The 19,223-nt window shown below is 45.0% G+C and overlaps 1 protein-coding gene across 1 annotated transcript in view; it reads left to right on the top strand.

Annotated features, from left to right (window-relative positions):
• LOC147445387 (putative protein phosphatase 2C 43) overlaps positions 1-19,223 on the top strand; it is an 80,059-nt gene that overhangs the window by 36,637 nt on the left and 24,199 nt on the right. Inside the window, exon 3 of the mRNA XM_086524897.1 lies at positions 9,327-9,563. Within this exon, the coding sequence (XP_086381023.1) occupies positions 9,327-9,563 (237 nt within the window). The remainder of the gene's footprint in view (positions 1-9,326; positions 9,564-19,223) is intronic.

Raw genomic sequence — 19,223 nt, forward strand, 5'->3', positions numbered from 1 at the left:
TTAATCCGAGTTCAAAGTACAAGAGTGCGGGCAAGCGCTCACACTCGGACTTTGCGTCCAGATGCTCTGAGTTGTGATAGGTCTGCCCACAAATTTAAACGTACAAGGGATGTCAAAAGCAGAACCCCAAAAGCTGAAAATCAAAAGCTTAAAAGCTTTGCAAAAATAAAGCAGTTTCTCTTTCTCTCTCTTGCTAAAATAAAGCAAAGAGGTTTCTCTCTCTCTCTCTCTCTCTCTCTCTCTCTCTCTCTCTCAGTAAATTAAAGCAAAGAGGCTCTCTCTCCCAATTGCGTAGGAAAAAAGCAAACCAAAAAGTTGCCCAAAGCTTCCGTGAATCTCCCGCAAATCACAGAGATCTGTACAGCTGCTACGTCAGCAAAATCAGGGTTACTGCAGTTAGGGTTAGGATTAGGGTTAGTGTTTTTGATTTTAGGGTTAGGGTTTCATCAGAATTAGGTTTTTGATTTTAGGATTAGGGTTTCAACAAAATTAGGCTTTCTGGCAGCCACGTCATCACTTTGTGACAATATGGACTCAACTATCTCAAAGAATTGATACAGACTCTGGCGTGGCAGCACACTCAGCTCCAGCCCAAAACTCACGGGTACAATGGGGGTGTCGAGGCTCAGATGTGAAGGGATGGTGCAGACGTGTTGTGTATAGTCTCGCTATCCTAGACGATGATGCTGGACCATATATGAAGAAGATGATAATCCTGACCCAACAGCTACTGCTCATATGTACCACCGCAAAGAGCCACCAACGGCTCATAAATGTCAGCCATCCAAGTCTATCTCCAAACTGGTGGTGGTGACTTGGCCACGATGTCCAATAGACCACCGTCCGTATCCCTGCCACGTGTCACTGCCCAGCCTAGAGAGTCCGTGTAGTGGACCCAGACCAGACCAACTATACTAATTGCGTGTCTTGTGAAAGTGACACTGTAGCCTGCTACACAATCTACTATCGCACTTACACAATCACCCTCCTTCTTCTCCAAGCTCAAACACATTAAGGTAAGCTTTCATCTTTTGAAAGAATTGGTCGCAAATGGTCTTATCAAGTTGGTGTATGTACCATTTGTAGAAAATTGGGTAGATTTTCTCACCAAATCTGTGCTCGCCACCAAACAAATAACCTCATCTCGCGATTTGAGTTTGATCATATTGGATGATCTTCTCTTTGAGAGGGTGTTGATGTATGCTCATGTGTGTGTGCATGTGGTGTGTGTTGTGTTGGGGAGCATATGTTAGTATCTAGTTCTACACCCACTATTGGGCATTGATTGTTAGGTGCAACGGAATGAATGTTGTATTTTCTCAAGATTAGTGATCCATATTTGCTCAAGGTTCCTTTTGTTCTTATGGAAGGTAGAGCCTTCCGTTCTTAAAGAGAGAATGCTATGATCACAAACAAAGTGAATGGACACTGTGCGTGCAAGTGTATGAGATTGAAAGATAGAGAGAAGAGAGATACGACACCAGAGACGTTGTAAAACCCTCCTCCGAAAGCCCCACTCTCGTTGGCGAGAGTGGTCTTCTATTGATTGCACAATCTGGTACAAATGGTATGCATGAGACTAATGCAAGTCTAGGCTATGTCGACGATGACGACGGTGATGACGAAGTCGACCTAAGGGCTGAAATCTGCAATCTTTCTACTGTTGTCCAAAAATGCTATGGGCTGAAATCTGCTAATCTTCTATCTGCTGAATTCTGACTCTATGTCGGTGACGATGTCGATGATGATGCGCTGAAAATCTGGGACTGTTTTGGGTGGCTGAAAAATGCTGTTTTGGCTGCATTTTTTATGGCTGAAAATGCCGATCTTTTGCAAGTGGCTAGGGTTGAATCTGCTGCTGTTCCTAAGGCTGAAAACGCTGGTCCATCTGCTGCAACAAGGGCTGAAAATGGAAAACGCTGGGGCTGCCTGTAGCGTTAGTAAAAACGTTGGCCTATCTGATACTATGGCGATGAAGGGACTGAAACGCCAGGGCTAGGGACTGTGGTGATGAACAAAAACGCTAGCTGAATGTGTTGGCGATGAGGCAAAGCTGAAAACGCCAGGTGCTTGTGGGTGTTGAGGGGTTCTTGCCTGAAGGCCTGTTGTGCTCCTTGCTCATCTGCCCAAGAGTGCTAGTCTAGGGTTGCTTATATATTAACTTAGCAAAATTGCCCTACCTACTTTTGTTGGAAAGTCACTTAAAAATAATAAGTGAAAAATGTCAAAAATGGGAAAAATAGACTAAATGCATTGGAAAAATCCCCGAACTGATGCTAATGGATTCTAATGGGAATACTGATGATCATGCTGTGTGCAACCATAGGATATGCATCTACTCTAAGTGACTGGGCATGCACGGTCTACGAATAGACTCACAAAAGTGCCAGATCACTTCTAAATCTAGACTGACTGGACTCACTGAACCCTGATCATGCTGTAGCTTGTCCACGGACACATAGGGTTGGATGTGTCACGTGACATCCCCTCCTTTTCAAAGTGAGGTACTGGTATCGAAATGTATGGCGTCGAGGGAGATCGTTAATAGCATCCGGAATCTTGGAAGGGACTCTTCGTCGGCCCACTCTGACGTGTGGGTCGTGCGGTACTTGAACTTCATAAAGGTTTGCAACACTTGCTTCTTTGGGCCGCGCCAAAAGCGACACAAAAGTCTTCTATGGCTCCTTCAATGCTTCAACTTCGTCTAGAGACGTACTTCTTTCGTCTTCAAGAATCTCCATGGTTGAAAATTCTTGAAACCATTTCCAACACAAAACCATGAACATACCCATTCCATGTAAAGTGAGTGGAAAAAATCTTGTCTTCCTCAAAGACTGTGCATGCAATGTAGATGAACAAAGAGACGGAGTGACAACCCGTTCATCAAACACATGCAAACAATGAGATCGAATCTCTCTCTTATGATCTAGAGCAATCAACTGTGGCAAAACACAATGGAAATGCCCACGCTTGGTGCTCATACTTTCATGTGCTCTTTCGGAAACTGTGTCATGCCAAGGAAGAGACATGGAATGTGACTTCCTTACATACATACTTTTCAGCTTTTCATGAAAAATCCGCATACATTCGTGCTCATCCATGAGAGAAACGTGCTCAACATACAATATGTCATGCGTAGGAAAAGGGATCACATAATGATGCTGACTAAAATACATGAAACGATCACGAATGAAACACTCGAACAATGCGTGCGTATCAATCATGTGAACACATAATACTTCCTGTGAGGGTTCTTTGGACTTAGGCTCGAGAGCCAAGATCGAATCTGCAACGAGGTTAGCTTCGCTAGAAAAAGCGTCAACTAACTCATCATCCTTGTGAACAATCACGTCTTCTTCCTGCAACTCATCATACTTGTGAGAAATCACATCTTGATCATGCAAATCATCATGCTGCTCACAAATATGCAAATCCTGTGTGTTAGGCTTGGGTAAAGAAGAGACTAAGAGACTCTCCTTTTCCCGAATCCTTTCAATCTTGTCCTGCATAGCAATGAGAGGGGGAGAATGAACAATGTCTTCTCCATGAATGACAATGGGAGAATCACTTTTGGCATTGAGAGTGAAAGTGTTAGCCTCAAAACCAATGAGAGGGTTATTATCACGAAACCATCGAACGCCCAAAATCATATCACATCCTGAGAGAGGAGAAACAACAAATCTTCTAGTGAAGGCAGCTTGTTGAATTGCAAACAACACATCAAGGCACTCCTTCGTGATGAGAGCGTCCATACCGAGAGCAAAGCCAGAGACCTCGATAGGAGATCTCGGACTAACTTCGAGGCGGGTTCTCTCAACGAGAGGGATTGATCACATCATGCATACTACCTGGGTCAAACAATATGACAAAACGTTGCCCCGACGTACGACCATAACATTTAATGAGAGAATCATCAACGGGAGGGTCATGAGAAACATGGGCACACTCGTATTGTCATTAGAGTCGAGCTTAGGACATGTTCTTTTTATGTGACCCTTAATGTGACAATGATAACAACGACCTTCCTTAGAATAAGTGCTTTGCTCTTCCGACGTGATGTATCCTCCTACAATTCCTTGTGCTACCTTTTCATCTGGAGTAAGCTTAGGTTTAGCAATTGTGTTAGCCTTACCCTTAGATTCATTGGAAGAATTCTTTTCTGAGAGACTGTTGGAAGATTGGTTAGAAGAGTTACCGTTCTTACCGTCCTGACGGTTTTGAGAAGTTTGCGAGGTACTTGTGGACGTCTTGTTTTCCTTAGGCTTTCCCTTGTTGTGCTTCATCTCCTGTGCGAGAGCAATCATTAGCGCCTTGTTGAGATCGATTGGATCGAAGACTTCTACATCAAACTTGATATAGTCGTCTAATCCAAAAAGGAATGCCTCTTTGCGTTCATCATCCGACTTGTGTAATTGGGTACCGAGCTGCAAAACACGATTAGAAAAAGACATAACCGGCATACCATTTTGCTTGAGAGCACGCTAATCGTCCTTCAATCGTGCAAGGTACTGAGGTGGCATAAACCGCGCCTTGAGCTTGTCTTGGAAATCAGCCCAATTGAAGGAAAGGGACGTGAATTCGTCGGCTTCCTCTAGGTGCGCGGCTAACTGTGCCTCTTGCCATGCGTGGTACCAATTGATGGCATCACCGGCAAAGTACATAGTTGCCGTCAAAACTTTGCTACTCCTTGTCTTCTTAGTTGTCGCAAAATAAGCATTAAATTGATGCAACCAAGAATGAATAACCGTAGCATCTATCTTACCGTCATACTCATTGGAAGTTAACTTCTCTGTGATTGGATGGTTGGAATCCGCATCGTGGCTTGCACCACTTGAGGAACTCCCAGGATCTTTGGGTGGTTCGGTCTTCGAGGCAAGTATCTGTCGAACCAATTCTTGAGTTCGTAGTTCTCTTTGAGCCTCTCGCTCGATCTCCAAGGCCGCGCTTTGTGCGGCCGCTTCATCCTTTCTTAGTTCTTTTCTTTCTTTCCGTGCGTCGCGTTCGCGTTCTAAAGCAATGCGATTGTCTTCTTGTTGTGCGGCAAGTCTTGCGTTTCTTTCGTCGCGCTCACGGTCCTTAGTTGCTTGTTCTGCGGTAAGTCTTGCGTTTCTTTCGTCGCACTCACGGTCCTTAGCTTTTTGTTGTTCTGCTTTGCTTGCGAGTTGTGCCAACGCCACTCGATTCGTTTCTTTTTGTTGTGCCATCATGTCCAACATCGACTTGACCATCGCCTCCATTGACGTGAGTCCAACTCGTGGCATAGATGGCGAAGGGGGAGGGTTGGAAAAATCTCCTGGTGGGGAGATCCTTCGTCGCCTCTCTTATGCTCATCACCTGTATGCGAAGTATCCATTCCGCTTCGGGTGACGACCATGCACTATGATCTTTGGTTCTTAAGTTCACGAGGAACTTGGGTTCTTGAGGGTCTTGGGTTCTTGAGGATCTTGCGGTTTTCTTTCGCTTGCAAACCGTGTTTGAGAAGGATCTTCTCTTCACCCGAGTTCTACTCCTTTCTGCGGGCGCACTCCTTGGCGGCCTTGCGCTCACACCAAGGTTGCTTTTTCCCACCTCACGTCGATTGGCTGTCTACGAATAGACTCACAAAAGTGCCAGATCACTTCTAAATCTAGACTGATTGGATTGACTGAACCCTGATCATGCTGTAGCTTGTCCACGGACACATAGGGTTGGATGTGTCACGTGACACTGACGAGGTTAGTGGGGATGTCGTGGTATTTAGTCAATACTATGCGTGATGTAGCTGATGGTTTTATTGTCTTGTGGTGACTATCATGGGTCTGTACCCCGCACTTTCCCTCAAAGGTGAATCTGGGCATTTAGGTATATGTCATCAATCTCAATGTGTTGCAACGAGAAGTCTACTCTAAAGGGGGGATGTAACTTAATAAGGGTAGACTCTTTCCACCCATATATCTCAACTCCAATATATACTATTCCACCTACCTAACTTTTCACATGTGCTATCCCACTTACCTAAAATTCCACATGTGAGAAATATCCAATGTCTTGAGTCCACCCATATATCTCAACTCCAATATATACTATTCCACCTACCTAACTTTTCACATGTGCTATCCCACTTACCTAAAATTCCACATGTGAGAAATATCCAATGTCTTGAGTCCACCCATATATCTCAACTCCAATATATACTATTCCACCTACCTAACTTTTCACATGTGCTATCCCACTTACCTAAAATTCCACATGTAAGAAATATCCAATGTCTTGAGTGTTTACCTCAACTTGTATAGAAAGCACATATGCTGCTCTCATTTGTACATGGTTGAGTTTTCGCTTATTAAGTGCAATCTCCTATCTTGCACTCTCTTGTTATTGGTATTAGCATATTAATTAGCATTAGTATTACACACATTAAGCTAATCTCTAAGTTCTCACATTGAGAGAGAACGCTTTGCTCTAGTGAATGCCTTCCAACCGAAGGAAGGTACCTTGAGAGGATTGGCGACCATGCTAGGACAAGTGCAAGGTAATAGCCTTCCAATCAACAACCAAGGATGAAGTAAAGGGACATTTTGGTATATGACCCTCAAGTTGCCCAAAGATGTCCTCCCAATACGAGGGGTGTCAGTGAGACCAAAGGAAGACGTGACAATACTACCACATAAATGCGAAATCATAAGCATCAAGGGCTGTTGCTGCTCCACCAAAACAGGCAAGAGCATGGCTTTCTTGGTGAGAACATGTGGACGTAAATCCAAAAAGAATTATTTGGAGGCACGCCCCTTCTCAGCAAAAGTATGTTGCCATGCACGAATTTGCCATTTAGCCAATTTTCTCTCATCATTATGTTGTATAATCGTGCGGGCTATTAAGTTCGGCTTGCGAAAGCGGGAGAAGTTAGCCTTATGCATTAATTGTTGACATACATCTCGTGTGTGCTGAACATTGCCCCACAACTGAGACATATAATACTTGCTATAATCACTAAAAATACATTGAATACACGTAATGAAACGGAACCATGCAACATCCATATCCATGTGCATCTGCAAGATCAAGGGTGGAATTATATTCCTAATCATATCATGAAAAGCTTCATGCTTCGGATACGCATTATTGACATGTAAAAGCTACTGCCGGGTAAAGAAGCAGCATCAAATGACGGGCCGAAGCACAAAGTCAGACATATGGGAGATGAGTCGAAAGGCCTAAAGTATAATCAATCCTCAGATCACACACAAAGGCATCATACTCCTGTTTGTGAAAAAGATACCAACGAAGAAGTCGGGCTCTGTAAGAGGATTGAACAATGTGCTGGAAAGTGAATCCTGCATCTTCATCGTGTAAAAGCGGCCACAAGTCCAATGCATCACAAGAGCGCATCATATGATCCCATGCCTGACATTCTACATGCAACATATGCGATCTACCAGTAGTATTATCCACATGGTTTAGAGCATTATTAAAATCTCCAAAATGGAATGCATCAGAACGCCAACAGTAAGAAGAGATGTCACACCATAATCTGGCACTCTTGCTAGAGGCTGTGAAAGCATATACTCCTCCAAATTCACCATGTCCCATTTGGGTGTTAAAAAACAAGGGGATAATTCCAAGCTGGCATCTCTGGCTTCATTGTCGGTCACCAAAACCTCATAAAACCCACGGGGCCCGAAATAAACTCCTTGATTCACTTGCCGCTTAAGCAAAAAATCCACCCATTGTCCCACATCTTGTGCCGTAGGCATTTTAACAGGAAAGAAAAGTATTACCTCATTCAACGTGTATTGGGCAACAAGATCCATTAACTGCTAGACTGAAATGAAGACCTCTTTCTCAGGTTCTAGACCCTCCCATGATCTACAAGCATCCTCAAAATCCTCATGCAGGCACTCCCTTACTGAGAGACAAAGCATCCGTTGATGATGAGCCCATTGCTTTATGCTGTTTGTAGATGCAAAAGTGATCTGTCATGTATCTTCAAAATTCGAAATGCAGCACCTTCTCTGAAGCAAAACACACTCTGGAAGGAGGCCCTCACTTCACAATCAATCACTTCACTCCTTCCAGATGCCTAATACGCACTCTAACAGATGTTCACACACACTCACTCTTTTTTTATTTTTTTTGCTTTTGCAAGTTCTCTCTCTCTCTCTCTCTCTCTCTCTCTCTCTCTCTCTCTCTCTCTCTCTCTCTCTCTCTCTCTCTCTCTCTCACAAAGCTTAGGGACATGCACTCAAAGCTGTACAAAAACTGATGACGGAAGGCTGTGGACTCTCACCACACACTCTTTTTGTTGTGTATATTTTGATTTAATTTACAAGTGGGAAACCTCAAAGTGAGGAAAACCCACAATAACGGAATACAAAAGACGAGCATTGTGATGCTCCGAAAGCTAGAGACAATCAAAGAAAATCCTATATGCTTCAAGAGAGATGTCTCCCACATCAGAAGCATAGTGTAGTGTTGCGAGCGTGCAAAGGCAAAGAAAATCCTATAGGCTTCAAGAGAGATGTCTCCCACATTATAAGCACACTGCCGCGAGCGCGCAGAGGCAAAGACAACGCAGGAGCAGTCGATACTGCAAATACTCTCACGCACGCGCGCGCGCGCGCACACACACACACACACACACACACACACACACACACACACACACACACACACACACACACACCACACACATGATGGTATCAGACTTTATTTGTTTTTCCATTGCATTTAGTACGGTTTGCAACAATCACACTTGGACGTCTCTCACATGTTGTGAGTCATATATTAGCTGTCATATACTCGTATCTCTTCATTTTCATATGCTTGTGCATACCTTCTTTTGAGTACTTGAGATTTAAAAAAAACTTGGATCCTTTGTATTGCCAATCTACTTTGATTTCCCGCATGCTCTAAGTGATGCCCATTTTGCTCATTATCCCCCTTTTCATATGTTTGTGCATACCTTCTTTTGAGTACTTGAGATTTTTAAAAAACTTGGATCCACATCTTTCGGATTTCCCGCATGCTCTAAGTGATGCCCATTTTGCTCATTATCCCCCTTTTCATCAATATTTTGATTATGGTTGCTAATGAAGTTCAAGTTTTTGCGTTATCCTCATGGGTTTTTGTTTTTTGTGTGTTGAGGAACATATGAACGAAATCGTGAAGTAAGTCCCTGTCAAATGAGATTTTGCTTGAGGCAATTTCATTGACGTGATACATAATGAACAGATTAACTTGTTGTTTTTTATGTCCTCAAATCGTGAAGTAGATCCCTGTCAAATGAGATTTTGCTTGAGTCAATTTCAGTGACATGATACATAACAAACAGATATTAACTTGTGCAGGTAACAAAGTCGATTGGAGATCTTTATTTGAAGTCTCCAGATGTGAATGGACAAATACTGCAGGGTAACTTTAGACTTGCTGAGCCTCTGAAGCGGGCCGTCTTGTCAGCTGACCCAACAGTGAAGGCCTGGAACTTTCAGCGACATCACAAGTTTTGCATTTTTGCTTCTGATGGGCTATGGGAGTACTTGAGCAATGAAGATGCATGCAAGATTGTGCACAATCATCCAAGATCAGTAGGTTATAATTAGCACTTTCTGTTCTTACAGTGGCAAACAATAAACCAGCTCTAGTCTCTAATTAAGTTTTTCAAGTTGTGAAATCCTACTAGCAATGAGGGAAAACATAGCAATATGTTGGAACTCCTTTTTTCTTGCGCATAGAATATTTTCTGAAATATGCATGTGGAATGCTAATCTAGGTGCTGGCATAGTTTCTTTTCGTCTTTCAAAGAGTGAGTGAGTCATAGAAATAGCTGGTCTTTGACACCTGATGCAAGGCTATGTATGTATGTGGCTGTGGGTGTTTCGATGAACTATCGGAAACTTGCGGAGACGTAATAGCATTCACTGGTCTATGGCTTTTACGAGACCCTTTAAAGTGCAAGAGCTATAAAAGAAAATCTTCTTCCCTGCTGAATATTTTGACAGAACTCCTATAAATGATTCGGAGGGCATACATATTTATTTCTGTAGGCTTGTTTCCGACGTATTTTAAGCATACATCTCAGGAAGGTGTAAAAACCCATGAAGAAATGCTGTCTCCTTATGAGCCTACACCTCCATTACGTGCAGATAAAAGTCATCAGTCAGCATAATTTGGAAAGCTTTCCTTCATTTCTCTGCTGAATGATCTTGATGGTAAATCCTGGGATAATTCTTGTTGATTTTTTAGACTTTTCTCCTTCATTAGTGACAGGGAAACAAGGGAGAGAGAGATGAAATGAAATGTTATATTATCGTCTTCAAAAGGCCAAAATGACCTATGAGGCTTAACTGTTACAAAATTGTGAATCTGATACCATGTCTGGGTACAAAAAGACTAGAACAAAAATACTACTACTACTAGAATCCATCCTCGTAGCCGTCTGTATCTCCGTAGCTCCAGTGCTCGGCCGATGAGAGTGCCGGTAGTGGTCAAATGAGTGTGGGCCGAGCTCTGCAGTGATGGCTGCTCCTCTGGCTGTCTCATATCTAGTGAAAAGAAACCTGTAATCTGTCTCTGGGAGTGTCTCTCTCTAGCTCTTCACAGTAAAGTGTCTATATCTGTGTAACTCAAGTATAGCCCAAGACATCTCTGATCCTCATAACTCATGACCCTAGAGAAAGGACCGAAACCCTCTCTGAATAAGGCCATGAATCTCATTGTGCAATGACAAGCTCTGTCTCTCGCTCTAGCTGGCATAAGCGGCATATCCTGTTGTCTGCCGGTATCCCTCTGAATCTACCAGTCTCAATCTCCAGCTGATGTGAGTATGTGCGTATCTGACCAATGAGAGAGAGAGAGAGAGAGAGAGAGAGAGAGAGAGAGAGAGAGAGAGAGAGAGAGAGAGAGAGAGAGAGAGAGAGAGAGAGAGAGAGAGAGAGATATGAAATGAAATGAAATGATATATTAACGTCTACAAAAGGCCAAAATGACCTATGAGACCAACTGATTACAATGATGAGTCTAGTACCAAGTCTGGGTACAAACAAAGAAAACTACAAACAAGGAAACTGATAGGAGTACCGACTCCTATGGGTGGCTGGTAGGCTGATCAATGGTATCATACCATAAAGGTACAAAGTGGGGATAAATGTCACCATGATACAATATAACAGTAGCATGAAGCCTATCCTGATCGACACTCTGGGTGTCGTGCTAGAATTGTGTGGATCCTCTGCCGCAATCTCCGCCGGTGCTGCGTGGCTCCCCTCCTCATCAGTCGCGGTCGTCTCGATCTCCCTAACTCTATAGCTCGATCAATGAGAGTACCGTTGGTGTGTGTATGGATGGGAACCGAGCTCTGTGATGGTGGTGTCCCCTCTGCCTCTGTGGTACTCAGACTGAAGAAATCTGAGATGCGTCTTTGGGACTGTCTCTGTCTTTGCCCATTCAATAGAGCGTCTCTATGTCTCTGTATCTCAAGTAGGAATAATCCGAGACATCTTTGATCCTGATATCTCATGACTCTATCTAGCGAGTCAAAACCATCTCTGAATAAACAATGAAAGCGTCCCCGTATCTCATAGTAGACTGTGCAGCGACATATGTAGTGAAACTCTGTCTCTGGCTCTACATGGCATAACTGACATATCCTACTGTCTGCTGGTATGCCTCTGAATCTACCTGTCTCAATCCCAAGCTGGTGTGAAGATGTGCGAATCTGGCCTATAGCACATCGTAACCCATGAGATAGATGTGTGTCCATGTAACTGGCCCGTGTGACAAATCCGTCTGTCGTGAGTTGGAGAAGATGCTCTCTATAGAAAACCCTCTTCGTACCCAACTCCCGTGCTGGCTCTATCCATGTCCTCTTGCTATCAAAAGGTAATGGCGAGAGTTCAAAAGGACGGGCTCTCATTTTGTGCTTTCCCTCCATGGAAGAAAAGAAAGAATTTTTAAAGAAGAGGCCAACCCTCAAGAAAACAGGTATCTTTTTAGGAGATGATCTTATGCTCTCACAGCTTGCACATATGAGAGAGGTCATGCCAGAGATTATAGCAGCAAGGGAGAAGGGAAAGTTAGCTTTCTACAGAAATGGACGAGTAGTGATTACAGAGCACCGCTCTACATGACGGTGCGAGACCTATGGGACCACTCTCAGGATGGCGGTTTGGAACTGTAATGGTTCGTATAGACTTGATGTGGGGGCCTTTGAGGACAGCTTCAAAGACAGAGACATTGTTTTCTACTCAGAGACTCATCAGGCTCCAGGACAGTTGATGCCGCACATATCAGGATACAGATGGGAGACAGCTTGCCGGACAAGCACCAGATCTGCGCATGGGACTAGAGGATCAGGAGGTGTAGCAGTTCTTTTCAGAGAGGAGCTCCAACCACTACTGCACATAGTTCGGAGAGATGATCAAGCCAGATACTTGTGGGTGAGGTTGAGGGCAGAGACTGGACGTTTCTTGTACATCGCCATATGCTATTTTCCTCCCAGCACTTCAGTATATGCTTCACCCAGAGGACAGTCTCCTTACTCTGTACTTGATGATGATATCTGGGAGTTCTCCAGAGATGGAGACATCATACTCCTGGGGGGATTTCAATGCCCGTACAGGCAGCTCACAGACGGTCTTCTATGACACCTCAGAGGAGATGCTTAGAGAGCTGGAGCCAGAGGAGATGGGACTTGAGAGATGCTCACACGACAGAGAGCATACAGAGTATGGGAGATAACTGAGGGAGATGACGACTACTCACACAGTTTAGCCATAGTGAATGGCTTACCGACTTTCCCATTGTCTACAGGTTTTACTTGTTTTCCACACAGGCATGGGTCCAGCACTGTAGACTATGTTCTGACACATCCGAGCTTTATCTCTCACATTCAGGATTTCACAGTGGGGCCCAGGCCTCTAGGGATAGCAATAGATTATGCACTTTTGACATTATCAGTCTCCTTTGAGTACAGTACATCTCACGCCTCACGGGGTGGTAGACATCCACGCTATACTTTTACACCAGAGACTGACTCAATCTATGCAGAGGAGATACGTAGGCTTTTATGCACATCAGAGCTAGTATATACAGTGGAGGAGATCACATCTATGCTGACAGTGACATTACATTGGGCAGACAGAGGCATACCCACACACTCAGCCTGGTCAGAACGTCGTTCTGGGCACATGCCTCAAAACAGCTGGTATGATGAGGAGTGTCGACAGAGTAGAGCTCAGATACAGCGCGAGCTTACATTGGGAGTGATCAGGTACTTATAGACAGTCTCGTATTGCTACACGACGACTAGTGCGACGGAAGAAGCGAGCTTTCTTGGTCTAGATGGAGCAAGATTTATATCAGCTCTTCCTTAATAGAGATTCAGGAGAGGCTTGGCGTCTATTCCATGAGAAGTCTCCCCCACCAGTGATTACTTCTACAGAGATATGGGGGCAGTATGCAACATCTTTATACACTGTACCTGGACAACCACCACTACTAGACCCACCACAGCCATGTCCGGCTACGAGCACCTTCTTTACCACTGAGATGGTAAAGGAGGCCATTGACAGGATGAAGACCAGACGGGCAGAGGATCATGAGGGTTTGGTAGCAGAGCACATTATACATGCTGGGGATTTGTTGGCAGAGATGCTTGCACGGTTATTCAACCGTGTCATGTGTGAGGGCTTCCTTGAGTCTTGGAGATTATCTACTATCGTACCTATCTTCAAGACAGGAGACCCCACAGTGCCGGGGAATTACCGTACTATCATGGTAGGACACACATTGGCACGTTTATATGCATCCATCCTTGAGCATAGGCTGAGCAGTTGGGCAGAGATTATGGGCATACGGGCACCTGGGCAGGCTGGTTTCAGGAGGGGTTTCTCCACACTAGATCATGTCTTTACACTCAGAGCTATCATTGAGGAGGGTCGAGCACATGGTAGACGGATATACTGCAGCTTTGTGGATTTCCGCAAAGCTTTTGACACAGTACCGAGGGCCAGATTGATGCGCCGACTTATAGAATTGGGGGTACCCACAGAGCTGATATGGGGGATTATGGCATTGTACAGTTCAGTGATGGGCCATGTACGCACATCAGAGGGGATATCTGACATAGTTCACAGAGAGAGAGAGAGAGAGAGAGAGAGAGAGAGAGAGAGAGAGAGAGAGAGAGAGAGAGAGAGAGAGAGAGAGAGAGAGAGAGAGAGAGAGAGAGAGAGAGAGAGAGAGAGAGAGAGAGAGAGAGAGAGAGAGAGAGATGAAATGAAATGATATATTAACGTCTTCAAAAGGCCAAAATGACCTATGAGACCATCAGATACAAAGTGGTGAATCTACAACGTCTGAAGTACAAGTACAAAAAGTACTGAAAGTAAAAATGAAAACTGAAAATGAGTGTGAAATGTGAAAATGTAGAATAGACCCTCAATGACAATTTGGGTGTCGTGCTAGAATGCCTCTGATCCTCTGTTGGAGTCTCCGTCGATGGAGTTTGCTCCTGTGTCTCGGTCGTGGTCGTCTCGATCTCCCGAGCTTAGTCGCCCTGTCAATGAGGGTGCCTCTCGTATGAATGCGGGTACAACTCTGTGCTGGTGGTTGGTCTCTTGGCTCCCTCGATCCAAAGAAGTCTGTGATCTGTCTCTGCGACTGTCGTGCTCCATGTCTCCTCAACAGACTATCTCTATGTCGGTGTAGCTCAAGTAGATATAAGCCAAGGCATCTCTGATCTTGATACCTCATGACTCTATCTAGGGGTCCAAAACCCTCCCTGAATAAGCAATGGAAGCGCCCTCGCCCTCGTATCTCATAATACATAGTGCAGTGCAGAGAGAGAGAGAGAGAGAGAGAGAGAGAGAGAGAGAGAGAGAGAGAGAGAGAGAGAGAGAGAGAGAGAGAGAGAGAGAGAGAGAGAGAGAGAGAGAGAGAGAGAGAGAGAGAGAGAGAGAGAGAGAGAGAGAGAGAGAGAGAGAGAAATGAAATGATATATTAACGTCTTCAAAAGGCCAAAATGACCTATGAGACCATCAGATACAAAGTGGCGAGTCTAATACAATGTCTGAAGTACAAGTACAAAAAGTACTGAAAGTAAAAATGAAAACTGAAAATGAAGTGTGAAATGTGAAATGTGAAATGTGAAAATGTAGAATAGGCCCTCAATGACAATCTGGGTGTCGTGCTAGAATGCCTCTGATCCTCTATTGGAGTCTCCGCCGATGGAGTGTGCTCCTGTGTCTCGGTCGTGGTCGTCTCGATCTCCCTAGCTCAGTCGCCCTGTCAATGAGGGTGCCTCTGGTATGAATGCGGGTACCACCTTGTGCTGGTGGTTGGTCTCCTGGCTCCCTCGATCCAAAGAAGTTTGTGATCTGTCTCTGTGACTGTCGTACTCCATGTCTTCTCAACAGACTATCTCTACGTCGGTGTAACTCAAGTAGATATAAGCCAAGGCATCTCTGATCCTGGTACCTCATGACTCTAGCTAGGGGTCCAAAACCCTCCTTGAATAAGCAATGGAAGCGCCCTCCTATCTCATAATACACAGTGCAGTGGCATATGTAGTGTAGCTTTGTCTCTGGCTCTCTACCGCATAGTTGGCATATCCTAGACTCCGGTGGTATCCCTCTGAATCTACCCGTCTCAATCCCCAGCTGGTGTGAGGATGTGCGAATCTGACCAATAGCAGATCGTAGACCATGAGACAAATGAGTGTCCATGTAGCTCGGACGAGTCACAAACCCATCTCCCGAAAGTTGGAGAAGATGCTCTTTGTAGAAAGCCATCTTCGTGTCCAACTCTTGCATCGGCTCTACCCATGTCCTCCTGGTGTCCAACTGTATAAGATCCTGACGAATGAGTCTAGTGATCTCCGTCCGAGTGACTGGCAGGGAGGGTGCATCCAGGGAATATTGAAAAGGAGGCAATCTATCCATGCTGAGACCATGCCTCTGAAACCATGAGGTCATCTGCGCATACCAACATGATGCGTCTTCGTGCATCGCTAACTGTCTAGAGGACTCAAGAGCCAATCTAGTATATCTGCCTCTATGTGTATCCCATAGACTGTGCATAAAGGACATTGATCTGGTAAGAGCCTCAATCTCTATAGGAGGGGCGGCTACCTCCGCTCGAATAATCGCATGTGGTACGGAGACCTTGGCTCTAATCATCCGGGATATCATAAATACCAAGGGTCTTTCCATGTTCCTCCAACTGTCATGATTCACAGATGGTCCCCAAACCTGGACCCCATAAAGCATAGCTGAAGCAACCAAAGTATCAAAGAGCCATAGCTTTGTCCGTGGTTCTTGAAACTGAACCTGCGAACACATCCTCTCTAGCCCTCCCAAGGCTGCATAGGCTCTGAACAGTCTAGTCTCTGTTGCTCTCCTCAGAGTAAACCTCGGTCCTGTGAATACCACCCCCAGATATGTATATTCATTTGCGTACTCCACAGTGTCCTGACCATATACGAGTGTAGGTGCCGATCTCTTGACCCATTGTGATGTGGTGTTAAACACCATAACCTTGGTTTTACCAAGGTTCATAGACAGTCCACTATCCTCTGCAAAGTTGTGCAATGCATCCAACTGTCTCTGCATGCCTTCTGGCGACTCTGATATTAACACAATATCATCAGCATATAATAATAAAGGGATCCATGTCCCTGCTAGCTGAGCGCCTCTGTCACCCTCTCTGTCAATGTAGTCAGAGACCTCATCTACATACATACCAAAAAGTGTAGGGGACAAAGGACACCCCTGTTTCACTCCAATAGTGGAATGAACAATGTCAGAAATCCCCTCAAGGGTGCATACCTGGCCAGTCACTGAGCCGTATAAAGCCATGATCCCCCATATGATCTCTGTGGGTACTCCCAATTGTAGTGACCTGTGCATCAATCTCGCCCTCGGCACTGTGTCAAATGCTTTGCGGAAGTCCACAAAGCAACAATACATCTGTCTCCCATGTGCCCGATCCTCCTCAATAATGGCTCTGAGTGTAAGAATATGGTCCAAAGTGGAGAAACCCCTCCTGAATCGAGCTTGTCCTGCTGCTCGTATGCCCTCACTTTCTGCCCATTTACTCAGTTGCTATTTAAGAATGGATGCATACAACCGTGCCAATGTGTGCCCTATCATAATAGTTCGGTAGTTCCCTTGCACCGTGGGGTTCCCTGCCTTGAAGAGAGGTACAATTGTAGATAACCTCCAAGACTCGGGTAGTCCCTCACACATGACACGGTTAAACAACCACGCAAGAACCTCTGACAGTAAATCTCTAGCATGTATCAAGTGCTATGCCACCAAACCATCATGATCATATGCTCGCCTAGTCCTCATCCTGTTAATGGCGTTCTTCACCATCTCAGTGGTAAAGAAGGTACTAGTGGCTGGACATGGCTCTAGAGGGTCTGGTAATGGTGGTTGCCTAGGTACTGTATATAATGATGCTGCATACTGACCCCAAATCTCGGGAGAAGTAATCACTGGAGGAGGTGAGTGCTCATGGAAGAGACGCCAGGCCTCACCTGAATCTCGACTCAAAAAGAGCTGATACAAATCATGTTCCATTTGGGCTAAGAAGGTCCGCTTCTTCCGTCGCACTAAACGTCGAAGGGCAATCCGAGACTGTCTATATGTAATGACTTCAAGTATAAGCTCGCTTTGAATCTGAACTCTCATCTCTCTGCACTCCTCATCATACCAACTATTCTGAGGCATGTTCCCAGAACGTCTTCTCTGATCTAGTTGAGTGTGTGGGTATGCCTTTGCTGCTGCCCCATGCAAGATCTCCATCAATAAAGTGGTGATCTCCTCCACGGTATATACAGGCTCGGCTGCCCACATCCGTCTGTAAATCTCTTCCACATAAATTGAGTCCGCCGTCTCTGGTGTAAAAGTATACCGTGTGTGTGCAATCCTCCGTGGTGTCTGAGAGGCACTATACTGGAAAGAGATTGAAAAAGTCAGGAGAGCATGGTCCACTGCTACTCCAACAAGCCTAGGACCCACATTGAGATCCTGAATATTAGAGATGAAGCTCGGTGAAGTCATGACATAGTCCACTGTACTGGCTCCATGTCTGTGTGGAAAGCATGTGAATCCCCCAGACGAAGGAAAAATCTCTAGACCATTAAGTATGGCCAGACCATGCGTAGTAGTCATCTCCATGAGATATCTCCCATACTCTGTGTGCTCTCTATCCTGTGAGTGTCTGTCAAGCCCCATCCCCGATATATCCATCTCTCTAAGCATCTCCTCCGAGGTATCATAAAATACCGTTTGGGAGTTGGCCGTCCTGGTATTAAAGTCTCCCAAGAGAATGATATCTCCATCTCTAGAGAACTCCCATATGTCATCATCAAGTATAGAGAAAGGGGATTGCCCTCTAGGTGAGGTATAGACTGATGTGCTAGGGGGAAAGTAACATATAGCAATGTATAAGAATCTGCCTGTCTCAGCTCTCAGTCTCACCCACACAGAGAGAGATGAAATGTTATATTAACGTCTTCAAAAGGCCAAAGTGACCTATGAGACCAGAAAGTTACAATGTGGTGGATCTGATACAAAGTCAAAGTAACAAGATGACAAAAATGACAAAATAAAATACTATGGATTCGTAAACTGCTAGGTGTGGACTAAGCAGCTAAACAGCTAGCTGGGATAGCTAGATCACAGGAGATCCAGCATTGGTTGTTGGCGGATCTCATCAATCTCCTCCATGGTCAGTAGTCTGATCAAGTGTCGTGCATGTCAAGCCAAAGTGACCCGAATCCTCTGATGCAGCCTCCGTTGATGCTGTGTAGTCCTCTGCAATCGTGGGCGTCTGGATCTCCCCAGCTCAGTCGCTCGGTCCATCAGTATGCCTCTGGTGTAAAGCGACGAGCTCTGCTGTGGTAGTAACTCCTCCGGGTGTCCAATGGCAGCTCTAAAGAAGTCTGTGATCTGTCTCTGAGATTGGCTAGCCTCTCCTCTCATCAAGCTCTCTGTGTGTGCGCAGCTCGAGCAAAAACAAACCCAAGCATCTCTGATCCTCGTACCGCATGACTCTAGAGAATGGGCCAAAGCCCTCTTTGAACAAGCAATGGAAGCGGCCTCGTATCTTGTAGTAGATGGGGTAGTGGCAAGTGTAGTGCAACTCTGTCTCAGGCTCGATGTCACACAGGGGGCATGTCCAGGGCTCTGCTGGTACTCCACTGTATCTCCTTGTTTCGATCTGCAATTGGTGTGAAGATGTGC

The sequence above is a fragment of the Adiantum capillus-veneris genome, chromosome 12 (assembly GCF_014529385.1).
Source record: "Adiantum capillus-veneris isolate H3 chromosome 12, ASM1452938v2, whole genome shotgun sequence".
In the NCBI taxonomy this organism is placed as follows: domain Eukaryota; kingdom Viridiplantae; phylum Streptophyta; class Polypodiopsida; order Polypodiales; family Pteridaceae; genus Adiantum; species Adiantum capillus-veneris.